Source organism: Diaphorina citri, unplaced genomic scaffold (genome assembly GCF_000475195.1).
Source record: "Diaphorina citri unplaced genomic scaffold, Diaci psyllid genome assembly version 1.1 scaffold2238, whole genome shotgun sequence".
Taxonomy (NCBI): Eukaryota; Metazoa; Arthropoda; class Insecta; order Hemiptera; family Psyllidae; genus Diaphorina; species Diaphorina citri.
Genome location: NW_007379663.1, coordinates 12449 through 30620, shown reverse-complemented (window position 1 = coordinate 30620; position 18172 = coordinate 12449). Strand labels below are relative to the sequence as shown.

Here is an 18172-nt window from a genome sequence, read left to right as displayed (position 1 = left end):
CCTACATAGGTAGGTAGGTACCTACATAGGTAGTGTTTACATAAAGTGGAACTTTGAGTAGGGATGTTTGGTATGTGGAGATCATATTATTCATATTATTCTTCTCGATCGAAATAAATGTGCCAGCCTACTTAGCTTTGTTGGTAGTGCGTCTGCCTTGTAAGCGCTAGGCCGCGGGTTCGATTCCCGCCCAGGGCGGCTTTTATCCTGATGGGATAATGTTCGTTCTCGGAACGGCTGGCTTTCTGCTATCCTGTCTTCCTTCGATTTCGGGACGATAAGACCCTAGCAGTTACAGTTCCCTCTGTCAAACCCCTTTAAAAAATGTACATGTACGAAGAAGTAACTACTTGAATAAGTGCATGATAATAAAATGGAATGAAAATATCTAAATTTGAAAATAGGTATAAGTACCTATGCTGATATTGAAAAATAGTGATAACAAAATGCGTAGATAGGTACCTATTCGATCTATTTGAGCCCCTAACCCAAATCCCTATGGTAATAAGCTCACAGCGCGTCGTACGATATTGGTAGATGACGTCATCACGGGAGTACAGTGTTGTCGCTAGGTATGATATCGGCTTGCTTGAGACTCTCATGTTCCGAGAGCTATATCTCGCGATCTAGTGAACGCATTTTCTTCGTTTTAGTCTCAATATTTTTTTTAATTTTTATAGTTTTTTCTGAGATAATAAAAAAAAATCATGAGAATCACCAATTATTATTATTACTACATTGAATGTGGCTCTCTTGAGGCTGACCTAAGGGAGCATCATTGAGTCATATCATAACATAATATAGGTCGCGGGTGCCATTCCCACCCGGAGCGAAATTGATCCTAAACAGATAAGGTTTGTTTTTGGAACGGCTGGCTTTCTCCTATCCTGTCTTCCTTCTCTCTTCGCTTTCGATACGATAAGACCATAGCAGTTACAGTTCCGTCTATCAACACCAAAGTTCTTTTAAAAATAAAAAAAAATCCCCCCCTTTTTCAATTTTATGGGCAGGCTAACTGCTCTAACATCTAACTATAACTAGATCATTAGCTGAAAATTTTATGGAGAATAAAAACAGAACGCGAAGATTTGATAGAGCAAGGGAGATTCATTGGAAAAATGGCAGCATATTTTATTATTGGACATATAATTATGTAGGTACTTTATCGCCCATAAAACGAGAGAGAAACATCTTTCGTGACAAATTTCCTAATGGCAAGACATTAAACGATAATGAGAGAGATTAAATTTAAAATCCGACAATCCAGGGATTAGATTTAAATCCGGCATTCCAGAGATTAGATTTAAAATCTGAGAATGTGACAATCCAAAGATTTTCAAAGGATTTTTCATAGAGAATATTTTGAGCAGGATCTGATAACTGGATTGTTGGGACTGCGGATTTTGGTTTTGGGGAAATGAAAGACTTGCATAGCTACCAAATGGGACTAGGCGGAGAGGAAGCATTTTTTGTACATCGGAAAAATCGGAATGGCACATCGCGCACTCAATTAAGAAATTTCGTGCAGATTCAACGAATGTCTCAAAACCCAAAAGGCATTAAGTATTCTTTTTAGACAAAATGATGAAAATGTGTCGACTTTTCGTGTTACAAATCCGAAAAAGATTTTTGGTGACAATTTTTGATTTCCAGAAAATGCCCCCTCAAAAAAACAAAGAGAAGCAGGTACAGAAAGAAGGTAAGGTACTATTTTGATTTTTTTTCGGATCACATGATTTTGTATCCAAACTTCCAAAAGATGAAAAATTCGTGGTCTTCCATTCCGTCGATTGGGATTGTAAATGGTTGTCCACTATTATTGTTGGAGATTTACACTCCCCCATAATATAAAATAATATATCCTAACCAATGAGAATTAAATATTTTTCTGGAGCAGACATGCCGGTAGGTCGCTTTATTGTCAATAAAACAGCAACAACAACAATTTTTCTAATCAATCAACTGACGTGGTACTTTGTCTTTTAAATGCCCAGGTTCTTTTGACGAAGGGCTGAGAGGCCCCTTTACTTGATTATGGGATTTATGGGGAAATGCAAAATCTCGATAAACCGATATTCAATAATAACTGAGCCGTATTAGATATTTAGATGTCGAAACTTGTACATCTCGCATTCAACCGCCGGTGTGAAGACTGGAAGGTTGGATGTTGAGTCCGGATGTCCGAATCTAGTAGTGGTATCCGTTATAGTATCCGGCTTTGTATCCGGGGTATCCGGTACCTGGGTATTTGCCGGGGTAGTATTGGCCGTCATCATAACCGTAGGCGGCAGTGTAAGGGGCGGCAGCGTATGGGTAGGCGCCGCTGAAATACAGAAAAAGAAACACATTATAAAACTGATCTTAAATAGAAGTACCAGCGCGAAAGACAGGCCCTCAAGTATTGCTAATTGCTGGAGCAGTTGAAATAAAAAATGACATTCTACAATTTATTTATCTGAAGGTTTGTCTATTTGATTTAATTCACCATACTCTTGAAAAAATTGTCCGATTTTGACGAAATTTGTCATAAAAAATCCGACCAGACCGGACCTCTCTTTGAGACCGCGTTATGATTTGAAACTTGTAAGTCGTTTCGGCATAACTTCTGAAGCGCTTGTCCGATTTTGGGGAAATTTGTTTAAAAATGTTTAACATTTAAAGGACATTGAAAGATTCTCATTACATTTTCGCTGAAATACAGAAAAAGAAACACATTATAAAACTGATCTTAATAGAAGTACCAGCGCGAAAGACAGGCCCTCAAGTATTGCTAATTCCTGGAGCACTTGAAATAAAAAATGACATTCCACAATTTATTTATCTGAAGGTTTGTCTGTTTGATTTGATTCACCATACTCTCGAAAAAAATGTCCGATTTTGACGAATTTTGTCATAAAAAATTCGACCAGCCCGGATCTTTCTTTAAGACCGCGTTATGATTTGAAACTTGTAAGTCGTTTCGGCATAACTTCTGAAGCGCTTGTCCGATTTTGGCGAAATTTGTTTAAACATGTTTAACATTTAAAGGACATCGAAAGATTCTCATTACATTTGACGGTTCCTTCCAAATTTTTCTTCCCCTCACTCACCTGTAGGCGCCATATCCAGCAGTGTATGGATAAGCCTTATATCCGGCAGAGTAAGGGTAAGCAGCAGCGCTGTAAGGGTAAGCGCCGTAAGCCGCAGCACTGTATGGGTAAGCTGCGGCAGCGTAGGGGTATCCGGCATATCCGGCACCATAATAGCCGGAGTAAGCGCCGGAGTATGGGTAGCCATAGCCGTAACCGTAACCTGGGGGGAAAATAAACAAAAAATCGTGAAAACCTGGAATGAAAATAAGTAAAAACTCGTGAAAACCTGGGATGAAAATAAGTAAAACATCGTGAAAACCTGGAATGAAAATAAGTAAAAAATCGTGAAAACCTTGTAAACAAAATATCTCGGGAACGGTAAGAGCTAGAGACTTGAAATTTGGTATGTAGATGTCAAATGTGACAAGGATGCGACACGAAATTTTGGTTGAGATGGTTGCTACGCTTGGCGGTATTTTGACCGCTTTTAGACAGATTTCGACCGTTTTTTGGCGGTTTTCAGCTGTAGCGACAAAACGGTTAGAGATATTGTAAAAGTCAGGGTAAAAGAACACTTAAATAAGCATCATTCAATAGGATAAGGAAAGTCGTGTGATGTTCACACCTGATTTTTTTTTTCCAATGTCCTGTAGGCAATGTAATTTAAATGAGAATGTTCACACTACACACGACATGATTTATTCCCGAACGACAAGTAGTGGGCTAGTGGGCCTAACGAGTTAGTTAGTGGGGCCAGTAGGAAAAACGAGCACCTCGCGATTGCCCGGATGGTCACCCGTTCGGATAGTATAACCACAGGCAGCATCGCGCTTAACTTCAGTGATCATTCGTAATGTGGTGAATTCAACGAGCCATCGCGCCACTAGCTATTTACAGACATTGAATTTTGTTTTTTTAGGGAAAGATCGTTTTTTTCTTCTTGAACTAGATTGTTATGCTTTCTGATTGTAATGTTAACAGATGTTATGGATGAAAATAAGTAAAAAATCGTGAAAACCTGGGATGAAAATAAGTAAAAAATCGTGAAAACCTGGGATGAAAATAAGTAAAAAAATGTGAAAACCTGGGATGAAAACAAGTAAAAAATCGTGAAAACCTGGGTGAAAATAAGTAAAAAATTGTGAAAACCTGGGATCAAAATAAGTAAAAAATCGTGAAAACCTGAGATGAAAATAAGTAAAAAAAAAATTAATCAAATTTCCGTAAGATGTTGTTGTCCTGTAAAAAGGACTTGGTAGACCGAAGGAAACTTGGAAAGATGGTGTGAATCAAAACTTGAAGGAGAAAACATTTTACAACAAATTCTTCTTATTTCATTCTTCCTTCTTCTCTTCCTTTTCTCAAATTTCTCAACTCATAAAAAAAAAAAAAAAAAAAAAAAAAAAAAAAAAAACAATTTTATTAATCAAATTTCCGTAAAATGTTGTTGTCCTTGAAAAAGGACTTGGTAGACCGAAGGAAACTTGGAAAGCTGGTGTGAATCAAGACTTGAAGGAGAAAACATTTTACAACAATAATTCTTCTTATTTCATTCTTCCTTCTTCTCTTCCTTTTCTCAAATTTCTCAACTCTCTAGATTCTAGATTGACAAGCGTTATTACATTTCCAGCACCACTTTTGATTTAATCAATTTGAGACTCTCCCCTTCTCTCTCTCTCCCCATCTTTCTCTCTCTCTCCCTCTCTTTCTCTCTGTCTGTCTTTCCCTCACTCTTTATCTCTTTCTCCCTCCCTAACTTATTTTCTCAAGCTCTCTCTCTCCTCTCTCTCTCTCTCTCTCTCTCTCTCTCTCTCAGCATAGGTAGGAAATCCAATATAGGTACATAGATACACAGATGAATACCTATGGTGTGTAATATGGAGAGACAAATTCAATTACATACCGGTGTAAATTTTCCCTCCTCTACGTCTCTTTTTCCCTCCCGCTATATAAAATTTCCCTTCCTTCTTCTTTTTCCCTCTCCCTATACCTACATACAGTAGAACCTCGATTATATCAACTAATTGGGACCGAGGGTAGTTGATATAATCGAGGTTCTGTATAAAAGTTGGATATGGAATCGAAATTCCGTTTAAAACAATGAAAATAGGGCCAAATTTAGGGGTACAAAAGAACAAAATAGAGAAGAAATAACCTTTTATTTTTAAATTAAATAAAACAAACTAAGAAACAAACAAAAAACACATCATCGATATTGTTTTCTTCGTCATTAGTCTCATTATTTGAACACTTTCAATGATCTCTTCCCCTGATAAAGTAGGATTTCCTTGAAAGATAGGGAAAACCCCCGATTTTTGGAGTTGATATAATGGAGGTTGATATAATCGAGGTTCTACTATATAAAATTTCCCTCCTTTCCTCTTAAATCCTACCCCGTACCCCCTAACATATAAATTCCCTTTGTATAAATTTTCCCTCCTACCCTTCAAATATTTTCCCCCCCTCTACTAGCAGAAGTGGCAGACAATATTTCCCTCCCATGGAGTTGCAGATGACTTTTCGTTTTCAAGTCCCGTTTACACGAAACAAAGCGGGATTCTTCTCATTTCTTCTGTGATTGGGAAGGGGGAACCGTAGGTACATACTTTCTTAGGTAAATAAAATTCAACACTAACTGATGAGGACTTATCGTCTCGAAAGCAATTCAATTCAATACCTATGTTTATTTAATGTTTATCAGTTTGACAAAAAATTGTAAAACACAAGTCTTGATAATATCTTAAGACTACAAAGGAAAGTGATAGGTAAAAGTAAGAAAACAGACAAAACTTAACTACAACTACAACATAGGGCTGCTCCGGCGCAGCGATACCGGACACGACGGGCGGATGCCCACCGCGTCCATATACTCATGGGCACGCAGAACACCCAACCCACCCAACACCACAACACAGAGGCACACAGCATCGTCGCACAAGAACACCCCAAAGCAAAAAGAAGGAGGATAGGGCAGGAGAAAACCAACCGTTTTTATACTGAACAGAGAACAGATAGCGTTTGGGATAAATCTTGGCCCGGGTGGGAATCAAACCCGTAACCTTGTACTTATAAGTTAGACGCACCTACCCTCCAAACTGACTAGGCTGGAATTGGGATTATTTATTTTAATAAGTAGGGGAATTTGTATAGAATAAAAAAGGAACTGTACCTAGAGGGTTGTAGTAAGGGGTTCAAAATTTCAAGTCTGCCCTCTCTTAATTCAACACTAACTGATGAGGACTTATCGTCTCGAAAGCAAAAATAAGGAGGATAGGATAGGGCAGGAGAAAACCAACCGTTTTTATACTGAACAGAGAACAGATAGTGTTTGGGATAAATCTTGACCCGGGTGGAAATCAAACCCGTAACCTTGTACTTATAAGGTAGACGCACCTACCCTCCAAACTGACTAGGCTTGAATTTGTATAGAATAAAAAAGGAACTGTGCCTAGACCTAGAGGGTTGGAGGAAGGGGTTCAAAATTTCAAGTCTGTCCTCTATTGGAATAAAATCCCTTATCTCCCCCCCTCCCCCCACAGAATTCGCCCCTGATAATGTTATTTAAATTCACTTTTTATCCCCATAAGGGAAAACTAATATCTTTAATGGATATTTAAATGTACACTTTAACCCTTGGCCACAGCTAGTGAATTTCTCTTACCTACCTACCTACCTACCTACCTACATCTTGTACTTTTTTATCTGCTCTCTTCTCTCTCTCTCTCTCTCTCTCTTCGATTCCCTTTCCTAAACAGATTAGGTTCGTTCTCGGAACGGCTGGCTTTCTCCTATACCCTGTCTTCCTTCTCTCTTCGATTTCGGGACAGTAAGACCTTAGCCGTTATAATTGAACAGTTCCCTCTATCAAACTTAAATTAAGGCTCAAACCCTAGCCCTCCATAATCAACCCGAACAAAAGTGAGTGCACCCTCTAATTCTTACCTGGATATCCAATAGCTCCCACGACATCTTTCTTGGCGCGGTTATCTTCTACCTTGGATTCAGCGGCCTCATGTTCCGCAGCTACGGCACAAGCTACGGCCAGAGCAAGGATAAACTGCGGACATAGAAATGTAGAGTATTAATTAGAACAATAAAATTACCTAAGGATCAAAATACCCAAGTAGATAAGTACTTACCCAAATAATATAGATAAAAATATATTACCTAACCATTAACCAATAAAAATAACAATTACCTATTTGTATTAATAGGTAAATCAATTGAAATTAATACCGTCAAGTTCCGTATCACAATCTTTTGTTATCTCATCGATAAATTTAATAATCAAAATAGACTAACGAATAATTGATATCTATACGACTAGACTAATAAACAGCTAATATATCATCCATAACGAATTATGGGGTAACGGAAACGAGAATTAGGTAGGTACTTATTGACTAACGAATTGACTTATTGACTAACGAATTCCCCCCCCCTCCTTCCACACACACACTCCCTAAGGAAATTCGTTTTCCCACGTTTTACCTTTATGAAGTGATATACCAGCCTCTCTCTCTCTCTCTCTCTCTCTCTCTCTCTCTCTCTCTCTCTCTCTCTCTCTCTCATCTCTGCATATGAAGCTGCTGTATTTCCCTTTCTCTGTCTCCCTTCCTCCCCCTCTTTCCATATTTGCATCTCTCTTTCTTTCTCTGAATATAGCTCATACCTATGTCTGTCTCTCTTCCTCCCTTTCTCCCCCCCTTTCTCTCTCTCTCTTTCTTTATGTTTTTGGCTCTCTCTCTCCCTCTCTCTCTCTTACTCCGAGGCTGATGTGTTAGCAATTAGGAAATGGCGCATACCGCAATCCCCTATGGGTTTCCTGAAGTTGAGGTAGTTATAATTTTGTAGGCTACCTAACCCTCGGTTTCTATACCTACCCCTATACATATACCTAAATCTATACCTCCTGGCTTAGGTACCTATAGGTATTTAACCCCCTGAACTTATTTTTTTCAATATTCTACGTGTTCTTTTGAATTAAATGTTGTGTAAGGTGGGTTTAAGTATGTACCTACATTTTCTTTTTCAACGAATTTATAGCGAAAGAAACAAGTGCCAAAATTTCAAGATTTCCTCACTGGAAGCAAAATTTATAATTTTATTTTACATTAGGTAAAGAAAATGTATAATTTATTTTTTTATTTATAAGAGAATCTTGGAAACTTTAAATTTTGTATCCTACCTAACCCTATCGCCCTCCCCTGAAATGTTCAATTCTCTTTCTTATATTTTTATACCTTTATCCCTCTTATTAGATAGATTTTTTACAAACTGGGCTATGGGCTATAAAATATTAATCTTCTGAATGAAAACTGATAATGGCGCAACCTTCATCGTCACATGCTCCAGAGAAAAATCTGGAATCTGGGTCGAATTTAGTAGGCAAAATTGTAAACATTTTTAAAAATCCGTAAATAGTCATTAAACATTTGCCATTAAAAGTGTTTAAATAAAGTAATCTTTAACCCCTTCTTTTCGCGTTTTTCTAAAAAATTAAAACTTTTCAATTCGCGTGTTTTCTAAAATCTTATTTTAACCCTTTCATATTATCTCGAATACAGCAGTCCCAGGTGGGTCACTTGTGTTAAGCAACATCGTGAATGGTTAGGTGTCTGGACGGATAATCGCCTGGGCACATCACGTTCTGCTCGGATAGAACATGCTTCGTGAGGAATTCCAGCAAAGCAGAAGTGTATTTTAAACTTTCCGCAACGAAACCGATTCCGATGGTGCATCATCTTGGATTTCCTATGATTTAGTACAGGCGATATTTCAGTTTCCAAAAGGGAATCGGTTCCGTTTCCGAAAGTTTCCCGAAAGGGAAGTACACCTCAGTTTTATAACCTAAGTGGTATCTTCCTGAAAACACTTTGCCACTCTCCACTTCATATTTCAACCTAAGAAGTTAGAATGGAAATGTCTTGAATGTAGAAAGATCAATGCTAGTCAAATGAGTGCGAAGTCAAGCACAAGGAAAAAGTCCGAGTCTGAGAATTCAGACTGCGAGTCTGACATTTCTGATTTTTTGGCAAGAAGAACTCGGAAATCAAAAGTGCATATAAGCTTAGGGGATGATCAAACTTTTGTACCTATCATTGTTGTTTAAATACATTACCAATTCAATTCAATTCAATTCTTCTTCTTCTTGTTCTTCTCCTCCTCTTCTTCTTCTTCTTCTTCTTCTTCTTCTTCTTCTTTTTCTCCTTGTTCTTCTCCTCCTCTTTTTCTTCTTCTCCTTGTTCTTCTCCTCTTCCTCCTTCTTCTTGTTCTTCTTCTCCTCCTCCTCCTCCTCTTCTTCTTCTTCTTCTTCTTCTTCTTCCTCTTCCTCTCCTTCTCTTTTTATCACTTTATCAGGAAGGAATGAATGATAATAAACGGTAACACTTGGCGGGAAGTTAGGGAAAAAAAAACAACAAAAACATGAAAACGGGTAAGTATCTAGGTAAATAAATATAAAATATATTGAAAAAGTTTCATTTTTTATTGTTGACAAAGTTTCAAGAAAGTACAAAAGGGAAGTACCTACATAGGTAAATATCCTATGATGAATTACGAATTAAATATGCACAAAGTTTTTTGGTTGGTTTTTGTTTTCTAATTAAAAAAAGTAAAAAGTGAAGAAGATACACCCAGCTACCAGCTTAGGGAGTTCCGAAAATAAAAACTGTTGAGAATACTATACAGAATCGAATACAGCAGTCCCAGGTGGGTCACTTGTGTTAAGCAACATCGTGAATGGTTAGGTGTCTGGACGGATAATCGCCTGGGCACATCGCACGTTCTGCTGGTGTTTTCGGATAGAACAAGCTTCGTGAGGAATTCCAGCAAAGCAGAAGTGTGTTTTAAACTTTCGGGAAACTTTCCGCAACGAAACCGATTCCGATGGTGCATCATCTTGGATTTCCTATGGTTTAGTACAGGCGATATTTCAGTTTCCAAAAGGGAATCGGTTCCGTTCCGAAAGTTTCCCGAAAGGGAAGTACACCTCAGTTTTATAACCCAAGTGGTGAACAAGCTTCGTGAGGAATTCCAGCAAAGCAGAAGTGTGTTTTAAACTTTCGGGAAACTTTCCGCAACGAAACCGATTCCGATGGTGCTGCGTCATCTTGGATTTCCTATATATGGTTTAGTAAAGGCGCCATTTCAGTTTCCAAAAGGGAATCGATTCCATTTCCGAAAGTTTCCCGAAAGGGAAGTACACCTCAGTTTTATAACCCAAGTGGTATCTTCCTGAAAACACCTTGCCACTCTCCACTTCATATATTCCGTAACTATTTTGACTTCAAAATGACGTCATCACGACTATTTTCACTAGAAAACTTTTCCATCTGTAATATTAACAAATCACATAAAATTTCAATCACGATTTTTTTAGTTTCTTATCAATTATTTTGATTAATTATAGTCTTAAAACCCCACCATTCAACATTTTTTATTGTTATTAATTAATATATGACTGCGTACCACCTAAAATGTATCCGCGTACCACCGGTTGAGAACCTCTGGCCTAGATATTAATAGAAATAGGTAGGGAAATACGGGGAAAATTGTCAACTGCCATGGGAAAAAGTGTAAAAATGTTAACAGAGTTACCTATGTATGATGTATCTAAATAATTTGACGATGGAAAAATTCATATCCTTTTGATTACCTACATAAAATTATTCATGTTTTAAATAATTAATGTAATTACCAAGTTATCGGCGAATTTAATTGATAATGATATTTTTTTTTTTAATTTATTTTAACGCTAATTGAAGTTCTAAATTACATGAAATAATAATTTTGTTTTATGTAGGTACCTAGGGAAAAATCTTGTTGAAGAAAACTGAACAATCCAGACCCATGAGACTCATGGCTATGGAGGATTTGGGTAAACTCTAAGACATTCACTTCGTACCTACCCAAATTATGTAAATAATATGTTATTATCCATTATTATTGTTTATGAACAGAGTTCCTCAATATTTACAAGATGTTAAGAAAGTTAAAGTTAAATGTTCTGTTGTTGATGATCTTAATTCCTGGATTTGTTCTGTAAATAATTCGTCATTTACTTGTGTCCATGTGAACGTTCAAGGCATGAAAGGAAAATGGGACTATTTATTGATTTTGTTTGAGAATTTCTTATCCAAATTAGACGTTATTGTCATTTACTTGTGTCCATGTGAACGTTCAAGGCATGAAAGGAAAATGGGACTATTTATTGATTTTGTTTGAGAAATTCTTATCCAAATTAGACGTTATTGTTTTCACTGAAACACAACTGAGTACTGAAGAAGCTGAGCTGTATAATTTTAAAAACTTTAATCAAGTCTCCTGCTGCAAAAGTTCAAAAAAAGGTGGAGGTATTTTTGTCTATTTTCGTAAAGAATTTCTAGCAGAAGAGTTGATTTATCAGTTTGTGCAATATAGCTTCCCCTTTTAGAGATTCTCTACCATTGCACATGTGACACGTTTGGCAACAATGCCTATTTTTTTGCTGTCACATTCTCACATTGATCTGGACACACTATAGGCTGTTAATTTATTCTTTGTTGATCAATTTTTCATTGTTTCACTTTTGTTTCAGGTAAGTGTTAAGCCGGGTGGATAATCCTTGTATGAGGTAGGTAATACCTACTAACATGGACCTAATACTTATACCTATGGCATAACCGAACTTTTTTTTTCATTAGAAGAATTTGAGCAGTGACAGTTTTGAGGACGAACTAACATCGTCACATTGTCAATACCAGTGGTTGGGTGGAAGAAGAAGAAGAAAAGAAGGAGGAGGAGGAGGAGAAGAAGGAGGAGGAGGAGGAGGAGAAGAAGAAGAAGAGGAAGAAGGAGGAGGAGGAGAAGAAGGAGGAGAAGAAGGAGGAGAAGAAGAAGAAAAAGTAGGAGGAGGAGAAGAAGGAGGAGAAGAAAAAGCCCATGACTCTTTAGCCTTTAAAGTTTCCAGTGGAAGTGGCTCGTAACTCACCTCGTCCCAAGGTGCTTCTGTTCCTAGATCTTGAACACCCTGTATTTTCATTAGGATTTCATAAAATTTTGAAAACCCTGTATTTTCATTAGTATTTCATAAAATTGGTAGGAAGCCTCATGTTCAGGAGGGAAGAGAGAGGGGAGGGGGGAGGTGCTCATTTAGGGAGGAGAGGGAGGGAGGAAGGGTGACTGTCTCTTCCTTTGAAGTTTGGAAATCTTTCTTTCCCCTCCTCTAATGCTCCTTCTCCTCCTCCTCCTTCTTTATCAATCTCTTCGTCCTCTTCTTTTTCTCTTTCTTCACTTTCTCCTTTTTCCAACCTATCTCTCTCTCTCTCTCCCTTTTCTCCTTCTCCTTCATGTTCAAAGCACTCCATCTATTCTATTAACTTCGCGGGAAAAAATCGTTTTAACCCTCCATTGAAGTTAGCACGGTGGACTTCGGATCTGGAGGTTGGTGGTTCGAGTCCAAGTCAAGTCATAAAATTTAGCGAAGTGTATTAAGCAGGGAACGACATTTGTGACAAGCATTTATCCTCCATTGACAAGGAGTTAGGGCAACTTATATTTAGGTAGGTACTATTATGTAGTTTTATATCTCATTTTATTCTTTATTCTAGTCTCAAGTGTCTTTAATGTTCTTTGTCTTTTGTCTTTGACTTGTGTTTCACAATATTGTAGAATATTGATAAACATTAAATAAAGTTACATTTACATTTACTAAATACATAATATTGTGTTCCTCTTTCGGGGCTTTTGAAGAAAACGAAAAGGCGACAACGTCCCAGTGGGGGGAGGGGGGGGGGCAGGAAATGTCGGAAATGGAATCCGAGACTTCCCCCGAACTAGGATTGAAAACGGTGGGAATGGGAGGAAATTAGAAAAAAAAAGAAGAAATACATCTCAAAATGGTGGTGAAATGCTGTTTGAGGATTTAACACATTGACTGCCGCTTCCGGAATATAAGATAGGTATAAGTCCTTTTTTTCAAGAGGTTTGACAGAGGGAAATGTAACTGCTATGGTCTTATCGTCCCTAGAGCGACGAGAGAGGGAAGACAAGATAGAAGAAAGCCAGCCTTTCCGAGGACGAACGTTATCTCTTCAGGATAAAAGCCGCCCTGGGCGGGAATGAAATCAGAGACCTAGCCTCTATCCTCAACAGATGAGGTTCCTTCTCGGAACAGATGGCTTTCTTCTATCTAGTCTTCACTTTCTGGACAATAAGACGAGAGCGCTTTAGTACTTATAAATAGGTATCGCTTTATTTTTATTAATCCTGGGCTGCTCCTGTACAACAACTCCTGATGGAAGAATCCTGTCATCTAATATTAGGGAAGAAGATGAGTGAGGAGGAGAAGAAAAAGATAACAAAGAGAGAGGAGAACGAGGAGGGATAAGAAGAATAATAAGAAGAAAAAGGATAAGAAGAGAAAGAAGGTGTGTTAGGAGAAGAATGAAGGAGAGGGAGAAGAACTACAAAAAAGGAGAGAAAGAGGGAAGTGCTGAAATTCAAGTAGGAAAAATAGGTAGGTAAATAAAAAAGTAGCAACGTTTTCAATCAAATAAAAGTTTAACAGAAAAAGGCCTATTGCCTAGAATCTAGGCCCTAGATATTAATAGAAATGGGTAGGGAAATATGGGGAAAATTGTCAACTGCCATGGGAAAAAGTATAAAAATGTTAACAGAGTTAGGTACCTACCTATGTACCTATGATGTATCTAAATAATTTGACGATGGAAAAATTCATATCCTTTTGATTACCTACATAAAAATTATGTTTTAAATAATTAATGTAATTACCAAGTTATCCGTGAATTTAATTGATAATGATATTTTTTTATTTATTTATTTTTTTTTTTTCAAAGTTATTTTAACACTAATTGAAGTTCTAAATTACATGAAATAATAATTTTATTTTATGTTCCTACCTAGGTATCAAATGAAATTGCAATTAGGTTTATCAATTTTTTTTTCTTTTGGTTAAACAGATTTTCTATTACGGGCTAATGGACTATTGTACAAAATTATTCAAAAAGAGAATTATTTTGATGTCTCCATTATTCACAAAGATGTAGGATGTAGTTTATATTAAAGGCTCCCTATAAATTTTAATCAATGAAAATCTAATACTTTATGAAAAGCATCAAATTTTGATACCTATGTAGGTACATACATATGTGTCTTTATAGGTCCTCCTTGAATTACACCCCTGATTTTGAAAACTTCTTCATTTTGTGAATAATTCAATTTAGAATACAATATAGAAATAAATTATTTCTTCATTTTGTATGAATTATTTTGCATAAATTTCTCCCCGAGCTCACAGACCAAAACTTTCACTGAATTGTCATCATCTGGCAAACTTTTCCAAATAATATACAGTGATGATAAATAGTAATAGTAGGTAGTAGTAATAATTACGAATAATAAATAATATTAATAATAGTAGCAGTAGTAATAAGAAGAAATAATAAACAATAAGTTCTGCCGCGAATTGGAAGCGTATAGTCGCGCAACTTTTAGTTGCGTGATGCAGAATGAAAATCCAAACCTATGAAAATGATAGTCTCTCAGAGTGTGAGAGGTTTAGATCTCTTTAAACAACCTACTTGACGAGATGGCAGTCAGAATATTTGCCATACATAGTCCGTATATAGGTATGGCATTCATGTGGTCATCGATAACCCATTGCAGGTCCACAGTCTTAAATATCAGACCCTAGAAATTGAAGCCAGAAAGAGAGTACCTACGGTTTAATTGAACCGACCTGCGATCATTGGAAAACTTCAATAATTGAATAATCCAAAACGGGAATTTCGAATATTTAAATTCGAGTTTGGGAGAACTTCCTCGTCTATAACTTCAGGCTGATAGCTAAAAATTGTGTCAACTGAGGGGAAAAAAGCTCAGGCTCATGGCATCATTTCCCTCGTGATCTTCGTTTTTCCAACATAAACCTGTGTTCACACATAATCGACGCGAAGAGGTGAATCTACATATATGTTGTCGAGGCAATGTACGGTTTCAGTCGACGCCGACGATTACAAGGCAGACGCGCTACCAACCAAGCTAATTAGCCAGCCTAGTTAGCTTAGTTGGTACTGCGTCTGCCTTGAGCCTGACATTTCCTTGCTAAAGAAACAGCAAAGGTTGAGTTAGTTAGCTTAGTTGGTAGTGCGTCTGCCTTGTATGCGCGGGTTCGATTTCCGCCCGGGGCGGATTTTATCCTGATGGGATAATGTTCGTTCTCGGAACGGCTGGCTTTTTCCTATCCTGTCTTCCTTCTCTCTTCGATTTCGGGACGATAAGACCATAGCAGTTACAGTTCCCTCTGTCAAACATCTTTTTTTAAAAAAAAAACAAGCTAACTAGCTGGCCCTATGTTGTGTCCACAACTTCACACATAGTAACTAGGCTGGCCTTAAGTTGTGTCCACAACTTCACACACATGGTAGACCTCGTCGATCGACGTCAACTGAAATCGTCCACTCTACCTCGACAACATAGATTCACCTCGACGATTGACGAGATTCCAGTGTAGCATTACGTGCAGGTGTGTAGCATTACGTGTAGGTGTGTAGCATTACGTGTAGGTGTGTAGCATTACGTGTAGGTGTGTAGCATTACGTGTAGGCGTGTAGCATTACGTGTAGGTGTGTAGCATTACGTGTAGGTGTGTAGCATTACGTGTAGGTGAGTAGCATTACGTGTAGGTGTGTAGCATTACGTGTAGGTGTTTAGCATTACGTGCAGGTGTGTAGCATTACGTGTAGGTGTTTAGCATTACGTGCAGGTGTGTAGCATTACGAGAACCGATTCAGCAGGGTTTTCTCATCATCGTCATAATCTGATGCTATCAAGATCGTTCACTTTCATATTTGGCCACATGACAAATAAATTCAAAAGAACCATGTAGGTACAACCACCTACAACTTCTATGAAGAAAACAAAATGATAATTTTAATAATTATCAAGACTTTTACCTTTTAATAATTATCAAGACTTGTTTGTATTGTTGATTTTCCTAGCTTGGAATATATCCTGCCTTGTAAACACTTAGGTCGGATCAATTCCCGCCCGGGTACAAGCCTTCGCTTGGGCGCGAACTTTATCCTAATCAATTAAGGTTCGTTCTCAGAACGACTGTATTTCTCCTATCCTTTCCTCCTTCTCTCCTCGCTTTCGAGACGATAAGACCTCCGTAGTTGCAGTTCCGTCTATCAAACCTATTGGGGGGTTGAACACTCTGTATTTTCATTAGGATTTCATAAAATTTTGAAAACCCTGTATTTTCATTGGGATTTCATAAAATTTTGAACACCCTGCATTTTCATTGGGATTTCATAAAATTTTGAACACTCTGTATTTTCATTAGGATTTCATAAAATTTTGAACACTCTGTATTTTCATTAGGATTTCATAAAATTTTGAACACTCTGTATTTTCATTAGGATTTCATAAAATTTTGAACACTCTGTATTTTCATTAGGATTTCATAAAATTTTGAACACTCTGTATTTTCATTAGGATTTCATAAAATTTTGAACACTCTGTATTTTCATTAGGATTTCATAAAATTTTGAACACCCTGCATTTTCATTGGGATTTCATAAAATTTTGAACACTCTGTATTTTCATTAGGATTTCATAAAATTTTGAACACTCTGTATTTTCATTAGGATTTCATAAAATTTTGAACACTCTGTATTTTCATAAGGATTTCATAAAATTTTGAACACCCTGCATTTTCATTAGGATTTCATAAAATTTTGAACACTCTATATTTTCATTAGGGTTTCATAAAATTTTGAACACCCTGTATTTTCATTAGGATTTCATAAAATTTTGAACACCCTGCATTTTCATTGGGATTTCATAAAATCATTTTTATTCTACAATGGGTGGGTATATGGTTGGAGTGGGAGGGGGGGGGGGGAGGGGTTGGTATGGTTAGAGAGTAGGTATAGTGGGTAGTAGTGGGGAGAGTTCTTTGTGTTTCTATATGCTTGTGGTTTTCTACTAGCCCAAGGGATTTTTATTAGCAACTGTAAATATTATCAAAGGGATTAATTTGAGAGAGAGAGAGAGGAGGAGGATGAAAAAAGTGAGAGAGGATAAAGAAACGAAAGGGCAAGAGAGGGAAAAGGGGGAGTGATAAGAAATGGGAGAGAGAGAGAGAGAGAGAGAGAAATAGAAAGAAACATAAGAAAGAGATAGGAGAGAAAGAGAGAGAGAGGGGGGGAGAGGGAGAGAGAGAGAGAGGTTTGATGGAGGGAACTGTTCCTAACTGCTAAGGTTATCGTCCCGAAATCGAAGAGAGAAGGGGGAAAGGATAGGAGAAAGCCAGCCGTTCCGAGAACGAACCTTGTCTGTTCAGGATACAATCCGCCCCCGAACGGGAATCGAACCCGCAACGGTAACGGTACGTAGTGCTTACAAAAGACACGAAAGTCATGTTATAACTGTGTGGGAGAAGGAATCTGGAAAATATCGAAAAAGACAGACAAGAAGAAGACTAGGAAGAAGAACAATAAGGAGAGGAAAAGGAAGAAAATGAGAAAGAAGAAGAATTCTGGAAAATATCACGAGAAAGACTAGAAGAAAACTAAAAGAAAACGAAGAAGATGATGATGATGATGATGAAAACTAAAAGAAGATGATGATGAAAACTAAAAGAAGATGAAGAAGATGATGTTCATTATTAATAAATTGACATTTAAGCACAAAATAGAATACCGAGATGGTACGCTATAATAAATATTAATAAAAATAGAGTACCGACATCTATCGAGTCGAAAATAACTCTGAATATAAAGTAATATCAGTCAGTTTGAAAATGGAGAATGTAATTTAATAAATTTATTACGAGTAGGTAAGGTAGGTGGAAAAATATGGGTAGTAGACAGGTAGATAGTAGATGGATTATAATTGCAAAATAAGGAAAGTAAAAATCGATCTCGACGAAATTTTACTCTGAACAATGTTTTATCAAAGTGGCGAAAGTTAGGTTTGATGGCTGAGATTGCCCAAGGCAATAATCACGCGCCTCCCTCATTGATCAAGCACATCAATAAACATAGAGGTGAAGGAGAGATGTTCTAGGAAAGCAGGGCCGAAGTATTCAGTGG

General features: G+C 37.3%; 1 protein-coding gene across 1 annotated transcript; it reads right to left on the bottom strand.

Moving 5' to 3' along the window:
- Window positions 1–1087: 1087 nt before the first annotated feature.
- LOC103518540 (prisilkin-39-like) lies at window positions 1088–12093 on the bottom strand. The gene is made up of 4 exons (XM_008483616.2): window positions 12043–12093; window positions 7014–7128; window positions 3090–3291; window positions 1088–2323 (listed from the first exon to the last, which is right to left on the bottom strand). Exons 1-4 carry the CDS (start codon window positions 12091–12093, stop codon window positions 2188–2190), a joined length of 504 nt encoding a protein of 167 aa, XP_008481838.1. The 3' UTR covers window positions 1088–2187.
- Window positions 12094–18172: the final 6079 nt, after the last annotated feature.

Coding starts and splice junctions, on each gene's coding strand:
- LOC103518540 (XM_008483616.2), bottom strand. CDS start 12,093: ATGAAAATACAGGGTGTTCAAGATCTAGGAACAGAAGCACCTTGGGAC. Junction 7,129..12,042: donor CAGAAGCACCTTGGGACGAG/GTGAGTTACGAG, acceptor CTATGTCCGCAG/TTTATCCTTGCTCTGGCCGT. Junction 2,324..3,089: donor GCTGGATATGGCGCCTACAG/GTGAGTGAGGGG, acceptor TCTGTATTTCAG/CGGCGCCTACCCATACGCTG.